Source organism: Metopolophium dirhodum, chromosome 3 (assembly GCF_019925205.1).
Source record: "Metopolophium dirhodum isolate CAU chromosome 3, ASM1992520v1, whole genome shotgun sequence".
NCBI classification, from domain to species: domain Eukaryota; kingdom Metazoa; phylum Arthropoda; class Insecta; order Hemiptera; family Aphididae; genus Metopolophium; species Metopolophium dirhodum.
Window position 1 is genome coordinate 3,181,071 of NC_083562.1, and position 8,549 is coordinate 3,189,619.

An 8,549-nucleotide genomic window follows, 5' to 3' on the forward strand; every position below is an offset into this window, starting at 1 on the left:
AACGGGATAGGTGTACTTGTCCCGAAAATCCATATTCCATGAACACTATAGTGGTCTATAATCCCTGAAAGTCGAAATCCCGAAACTACAATCACAAGAACGTAGTTTTCCAGAAAGTGATAACGTAGACCATAACATAACTTAATCGAAGCGGCTTTGTACGATGGCAGAGTGTGGGTAATGTTAAATTGTAAACAAAATTGAAAATTTGAAAATGTTAATAATTTCCTAACTTCTCAAGTATTGTAACATAATTAATAGTTTTTCTTTTAGATGAAAATTTCCTAGAACATTGTCACTCGGATATAGGTTTGTGAGACAATTTTCTCGACCGCTTTTAAACATGGACGTAGATCTTTTGCGCCCAGGTATGATACCAATCGCACCTAACACAAAACTTTGGTTTGAATTTCTCATCGAACCATCTCTCCTTGAAGAACATTTGAACAACTCTCATGCAGGTATGAACATAAATAGTATTTATTTTTCTTTCTAATCTATGTAATTTACTATTGGTCAATGAAATTACATAAAGTTATTTGAAGTAAGTAAGTACACTAGATAATCAGGTTTTTATTGGTTTGTACTAGCGTAGTTATAGATTTGGATTTATGTGTTATGGTAAAACACAAGTTTGCACGCATATTGAACTTCAATGTATTTTATTTATGTGTTTATGGTATGTGTTTTGCATAGAAAACAAATTAGAAGTACAAAGGTTTAAACTTAGTAAAAACTATTCCCTGACTCAATCGTATGACTTCCAATTCAACAATTGCAAGAAATGCTGCATTTTAATTGAATCTATGAAATTATTCTTTAAGTTAAGCGGAAGTCTATAGTATGAGTGTATGACCATATGTCGTATTGTATAATATGTCCCACATTCTGGAGAATTGGCTCACTTTAAATAAAAACAATAAATATTTTGAATTTTAATAAATGTGGGATAAAAGCATGATTAGTTAAAGAGTGATTTAAAATGAGGGACGTAGATCTCAACTCTTTTATCCCACATTTATAAAAATTAAAAATATTAATTGTTTTTATTTAATTTGTAGTACAAAATTTAAATATTTTATTTAATATCCCTTTCATGAAAAGTTAGATATTTGTTTTGAACAATAGGTATGTATATGAAACATTTTTCGTGAGTTTAAATAAAATAAAGATATTAATTATTATAATTAATTAGTTTAGGTTAGGTATTTTTTTTTTTATCAATAATTCTTAACTTGTAAGCAGGCAAAGTTGTAAGCTTTTTTTATTACATGGTTAGGTACTTATAATATTTCATTGATACAGATCCTAGTGCCACAGAACTACTAATAAAATTTCTTTATTCGTCCATGGAGAGGCCAAAAGACTTGCCACTGATTGATATTGACGATTTAATGGATAACTCAAGGATTGACAAAAAAATTGAATATCGAAAACGTAAAAAGTATGAATGTTTAAAAATATTGGCTATGAAAATTGTCAGTTTTTGGGAATGGGACCTAAACATCTTACAAACCAGGTAATTTTGTTTTGGTTGGTAATACTTGATTAAATTTAAAATTTATATTTTAGTAAATAATATATACCTAATATTTTTATTAGTAACAAAATTAATATGATTTTTTTTAGGGTTCCAATAAGTCTTCAGATAATATTTGTCCAAGACCTTTTAGATTTAGTATCAAATGGTCTAAACTTAATTGATTTTGAGTCTCACATCTTAATTGAAGATTTATCACAGTTAAAAGATGAACAAATATTTGCTATTGCACTATTTCATCGATGGACATTAACTGTTATTATAAATTATACTCTATCTAAAAAATCATCGTTTACTCTAGGTCCTGTACAGTGAGTTATATATAATTGAATAGGTACAAAGGATACAAAGATTCTTAAAATATTACTTAGATCTTTCCGTTTACATACCTATACATACAAATAATATATACTATACATATTTACCTTTATACTACTGTTGATTTAGAGATGGAAATGAAGATGTTCTATTAAAATTAGAGATGCAAAGTGAACTTAGTGAAAAAATGTTGCTACGACTTATAGATTTGACAAGATCATCTTATACAATACCAACAATAAATACATTTAATCCTCCTAATGAGTTAAAACCTTTATCTTGCAATTGGTTTAAAGGCCTAGCTGTGTCATCAGCTGAATTTATTTCTCAGGTATTTATATTAATTATATTAAATCATGTTAAATATTATAAAATACTATCGTAAATTATTTTTATTTTTAACCAATATTTAGATTATGTATGATTACGCAAAGTATAAATTTTTTAAAGCACAATATGAAGAAGCTGGTATTTATTTTAAAAAGTGTAAAAAATTAAATATGAACTTAACACCGAGTTTATTTCATAAAATAAAACTAGAAGAATTAAATGGATTCTGTGCAGCCTGTTCATCTGAAATAACGGAAAAATCTAGTTTATTAATGCAATTTTTGTATTCTACCCAAACCAATCATAATGTAAGTTAACTGTATTATTTTCATTACTTATTTATGTTTTTATATCATTGAGTATGATTATTTGATATTATTTCTGAACAGGGAATCCTCAAAATTTTAGAAACTGATAACCAGATTATGGAGATTCCAATGTTTTTAAGAGACTCATTGGAACTTGACTTAGCTTCCATGTTATCCTTGGGAAAATTCACTGCATCAAGAGACATGTTACTTCATATCCATACAATGAATGCTATTCGAAGAGCATCAATAACTTCTGGAGAAATTGTGTTGTTACCTCCTGAAGATTATGTTACAAAAATTAAATTTAACCTGAGAGGTCCTGAAATATTTTTAAAGGTAATTTATTACTTACTAATTAAAAACGTGGTATCTGTTATAACTTATTAGTATTTATACTTAATTAAAGAAAAATTTATGCATAGAGAAATTCACTTTGGTTACCACACAGTTTTTATATTATTATTTTAATTTGGTAATGTGTAGTTTTTTAGCTTAAAAACAATTGTGCAGTCACAATTTGATGGTCGAACTTAGTTTTGAATTTATAGTCATTTTTATGGTATTGCTTGAAAAGCAAATTTTGCGATTATATTTTGATGCAATAGATGAGAAATAGGTAATGGGTTCTCTTTTTAACCCCGTGGCCTAACTAAAGAGGTTTGAATTGCAAATTAAGGGATGCTTTTAATTTGTCGGTAAAGAAATTACCAAGGTGCCGAGAAATGGAGTAACAGGTTCCATCCGTACATGAAAAAATATCTTGTACTTTACTCTGTCCAGGTTAAGAGTGCCCAAATTCGTGCATGCATACTGAGCCGTTAACAACTGTTTCACCACCCCCCCTCCCCGTACAAGAAGAAGCATTAGTATAAGCAGCGTCACAGCGCTCAGCACACTCCGTACTAAGAAACATGCGTGGAAAAGACCGATTTTCGTTCTTGCGACTTGGCACTCTTAACCTGGACCGAGTATAAAGAATTCAATATTGCTTGTTTAAAAAAATAATAACGATAATAACATGAATTTATAAAATGTAAATAATAAGGAAAATTAATTATATTATTCAAGTGTAAATTGATGGGATAGGGATGGGTAAAACTTAATTTCTTCTGAAGTACAGATACTACCCTTCTTTGATTCAAAAATTATTTAACTAGACTTTGATCACTGGTCAGAATACTGAGTTACCCGAGAGTTCTTTGTTTAAGTGAACACATACTATATGATGTGTACCATATAAATTATAAATTATAATATATATTTTACTATTTTAGCATATTATTCATAATCATTATTAACCAGATTTTATTTTTAATTTCTAGGATATAAAACTTTGTACGCTAATTAAAGATAAAAAATTTAGAAAAAACATAAAAATGTTTGTGTGTAATGTTTTACTTAAATGCCCTAAGAACTTGGTAAAAGATATTTTAAAAGATGGACATGAAGAAATACATGAATTATTTGGCGATGAAGACATACATAAACTACTAACGTTACCTGAAGATATACCAACTGTTAATATTGATATGTCTAAACGTTTGGATCGATTAAAAATCACCCAAATAAGTATGTGTACTTTTATTTATACATTAATTTTACTATTTTTTTTTTCATACCATTTGTTTTATTTTTTGTTTTTAGGTAATATTAATGTACAAAAAGTTTTATTAAAAAACAAAATAAGTATTGAATATGATTCAAGCAACTTACGTAACTTACTACAACAATTACACAAAATGGATGTGGATCCAATGTTTAGTATTTTAGATATTAATTATGAAGTGAGTTGTTAGTTTTAGTATTTTAAAATGATTTTCATCTACAACCATGTTTCTATGCAATTTTTAATGTACATTAAGAGTTAATTAGATTTCACCAATAAAATTAAAAAGGAATTAATATGCCATATGGACCTAACTCCCGATTTAAGTTAACGCTCATTAACGATTGCAAATAAACGTGATATATATTAGTTCATTATTATTTGTTCTGAATATATTGTATAATAAATATAATAAACTTCAACATCATCAAACCATTGTTTTTTTTTTCAGTGGCAAGTTCCATTACCATTGCAAAGTCTTTTAATTGGATTACCTAATGGACTATTTAAATTTTTGGTCATTATTTTAATTGCTAAATCGAAAGAAATGATAAAGTTAAATGTAAGTCAAATTATAATTTAAATAAATGTTTAATTCATGTATTGTGTATGCATGTGTTGGCATGTACAAATAAAAAAAAATAATAATAATAGGTAATAAATAATTTTTTATTTAGGACTTTGAAAGAGCAAAACTGTTACTACGAGAAGCTGAAACCGAAACAAAAATTAATAATAACATTATGTACTCCAAAATTAGACAATTAATTTCATGGGAAGGATTATATACTGAAATGCTTCAGTTCCAATATGAATTCAAAAATTTTGGTTAATATTAATATTTTGGTTACCTTAAAAAAAAACAAATATATATTAATTTATTTATATTCAGCTACTTAAAAGTTTAAATGTTTTTATTTCTATAGTCATTGGAGATCTTGTAGAACGCTGTAAGCAATGCCTAGAATTTGTACAAAGCGATAATCTAATACCACGTCAAGAAATAGCTGAACAATGTGTATTAACTCTATTAAATGTTGGTGAATGGGAATATTTGACAAAAAGGCATTATAATTGCTTTAAATTACCATTAGCTATTGCTTATACTTGTCTTGATGTTAATAAATTTAAAGGTACTAAAAAAAGTGCTAAAGAAGTATGGGATTTAAGTAAGTGTTGAAAATGTTTTTAATAAAGTTGTGTAATTACTAATTAATGTTGTTAAATAATTGTAGTTCTACCAGTGTTTGATTATGGTTATTCTGCTACTAATAAAAGACCCTTAGATGGTGATCCTCAATGTACTCAAAACCGAGTATTAAGCCAAAATGACATAATGCGTGTATTTTTGAGTTTAAGGGACCAAAATGCTATTCAAATAGTTCTTTCACTACTAGCAAAAATTCAAAATGTTCTTAGAGATGAATCTGCCATGGAACTTATAATGCCTTTCCTCAATATTTGGCCAGTCGTTCCCAAGTTTGTTTAATATATTAATATCTATTATAATATGTTGTACAAGTTATTTGTTGACTTTATTTAAAAGATGTATTGTTTTTTAGCAATATCAGTATTCCTCTAAGAAATATAACGGAAGTATTAGGAATTGTATTAACCGAATCACTCAAGTACCATCCAAATCATATAATTTTATTGAAACTAAAAGGCGATCTGCAGTATGGTAATTTTAATATTATATTTTATATTTTGATGTAAATTAATCTTGGGCAATTTTTATTAAACCTTCATTTTTGACAATCTTGTATTTTGGTTTTAGTAATGTATATAATGTAATCAAGTCAAGTTTTAATATAAGCATTAAGCATACAAAGACGTATCTAGATTCTAAATGTTAGGATTCAAATTAATAATAATAGATATCTAATTAATAAAAGTAAAAATAATTTGATTCAATTTTATTGACATTATTATGACTGAAGTTTTAATCCTTGTAGTTTTTAATTGTCTTTCAATTAATAATACATAATATATTATTAACAATTTGAAGAGTGTAATTACTAATTATTAACTTGTAGTGATGGGCCACTACAGTTCTGCAATGAAATGGTATCTGGAAGCCATTGTTATAGTCAGCGACTACTTTGCACGGCCAGTTTTAAAGCCAATGATAGAAGATTATGTTTATAAAAGAATGATGAAATGTTGCATGCAAATGCAAAATTTTACGCAGGTAATAATCGTTTAAGTATAAACTTGTTTTAAATAATACAAAGTTGTAATATTTTTTTTTTTATAGGCAGCAATATTATGTCTGTTCCAAGAAGAAATAGATTATGCAACTGCATTCAAATGCGCTTCTGAGACAAATTCATGTGATGCTTTGGATGAATATTATGATTATATATGGGATATAAGTTTGTTGGAATTCCTTATATATTGGCATACTAAATTAAACCATCAGGAACATAGACAAAAGCTTGTAAGCTACTATATTTTCATTAATAATTTAGTTGATCTTATGTAAATATTAATAATACTAATCAATTAACTGTCCACTCACTCTTATTCAAGGTTTTATAATTTGAATACTTTAATAGATGATTCCCCGACGACTCATAAAGTTTCATAGTAATAATTTAGTTTAGCTTCCTAAAGTATACAAAAGTATATAAAATTCTACAACTTCAATAGAATCACCTGCATAATATTTTTTGTTTTTTACGTAATCAAAAATTATCAATGGTATTACAAATTCAATCTTTAGGCGTCCTACAAAATTTAGCTACAAAAATCTATGATCTCAAACTTGATATATCTGTCAAAGTACATATTGTACTGCACACAGTTGAGTAATTTATCATTTTGGATTCTGAGCGGAGTGATATATTTAGTACGGCTGGCGTCATCCAAACAGGCAATAATGTAATTCTCGGGGTTGCAATCATAATATAATATGACAGTAATATTTTGTATATTAGTTCTTCGTTTAATGGATGATAAGTATTAACTTGTTTAATGACACTACTCCTGTTGTCGCTATACAGTTTTCATGCATATTATGTACTTATTAATTATTATTGTCTTTCTTATTTTATCTACTGTGTTATTTAGCTATTGGCAGAAACACATTCCAATTATGTGCTTGTAAATAGTGTCTCACTTAACTTTGAGTTGTTTAGGAACCTATTCTTTATATACTTACATATTTTCTTTGAAATTAAATTAAAAGTAAATTTCTTTAACTCAAATATTTCTACATCTTGAATTTTATTTTAGTTCCATTGAGATTTGAAGGACCACTGTATATTTATTTTTAATTGGACAGAAAATGTGAATGGAATTATTATTTGTTGAGGAGAAAAGAATATTCATTATTATGTATTGCAAGTTATTTGTTTTGTACTCGTGCAGAGTGATTCTTTTATCAAAGAACTCATTACAAAATATTTTTTTTACATAATTTTAGGTCACTACTAAACATATTTTTGCAATTTTTTTATCATTATGATTAAGTTTCTTGCTTTTTCTGAATGACAACGTACATTTTTAATTGCATATTCCAAAGCAGAATATTTTTAAATTATTTAAATTTAAAAAATAGAATTTTGATTTTTAAATTTAATTAGTTTATAATTATTTAAAGTTCAAATAAACAGATTAATAGACCAATATTTTATAGAATATTAATGTATTACTCCACTCCTGTTCATCTAAAGTTTAAATATTATCAAGTTATAGCTTATTAATGATTTGTTAAAAAATTTGATTTTTGGATACCAAATAGTTGGTTAAATATTCTGCTTTGGAAATTATAAGGAAATTAAATTAAAAATGTGTTGTCATTCTCAAATTAAAAAAACAATTACAATAAAATATAATATTTTTTCAAAAATGTTATGACATGACTTAAAATTATATAAAAAGTATTAAAAAATTTTTTTATAGTATTCAAGTTAGTGAGTGTTAAATTTGAAAAAAGACCCTTGGTATAATATATAATATACATATTATAATATATTGTATTATAAATACTATATACATTTTGAAAGTACAATTTTTTATTTTATACGTATGTCTATTTAAAATGGAGTGTTTTTATTTTTTTACATATATAGTTGAAAACAATTGGTGCGTTGGAGTTAAATGCAAATAATAATGAAGAAATTAAAAGAGAAGCAGCCAATATAAGAAAACTAAAATTTTTAAGAGCACTATCACAGCAATATGTACATCCATAAAAAATTAACTAAGGTCTATCTACTGTAATAATACATACATTGATTTTATACAATTAAATTTCTAAAAAAAAACACAAAAAAATGGACATTGATTGTAATTATGTAATGTTTAAATTTTAATAAACATAATAAAGTAAATTGGTGATAAAAAAAAACATTTTGATACTTACTAAATAGGAATAATTTATGTGACATTCTTAAATAGTTTAAATTAATACAATTGTTTCCAGTTATCACTCAGAACA

General features: G+C 26.2%; 1 protein-coding gene across 4 annotated transcripts; it reads left to right on the forward strand.

Moving 5' to 3' along the window:
* Positions 1–55: 55 nt before the first annotated feature.
* LOC132940503 (integrator complex subunit 8) lies at positions 56–8,442 on the forward strand. 4 transcript variants are annotated; one of them, XM_061008153.1, is made up of 17 exons: positions 56–177; positions 274–461; positions 1,306–1,519; positions 1,630–1,851; positions 1,988–2,189; positions 2,272–2,496; positions 2,578–2,835; positions 3,822–4,068; positions 4,144–4,283; positions 4,557–4,667; positions 4,783–4,933; positions 5,032–5,274; positions 5,341–5,584; positions 5,668–5,786; positions 6,142–6,296; positions 6,363–6,545; positions 8,182–8,442. In XM_061008153.1, the coding sequence occupies exons 2-17, from the start codon at positions 344–346 to the stop codon at positions 8,302–8,304; spliced, it is 2,955 nt and encodes a 984-aa protein (XP_060864136.1). In that variant the 5' UTR covers positions 56–177; positions 274–343; the 3' UTR covers positions 8,305–8,442. The 4 variants fall into 4 exon arrangements, with proteins under 4 accessions (XP_060864136.1, XP_060864135.1, XP_060864138.1 ...); XM_061008152.1 differs by having other exon boundaries at positions 112–216; XM_061008155.1 differs by having other exon boundaries at positions 118–190.
* Positions 8,443–8,549: the final 107 nt, after the last annotated feature.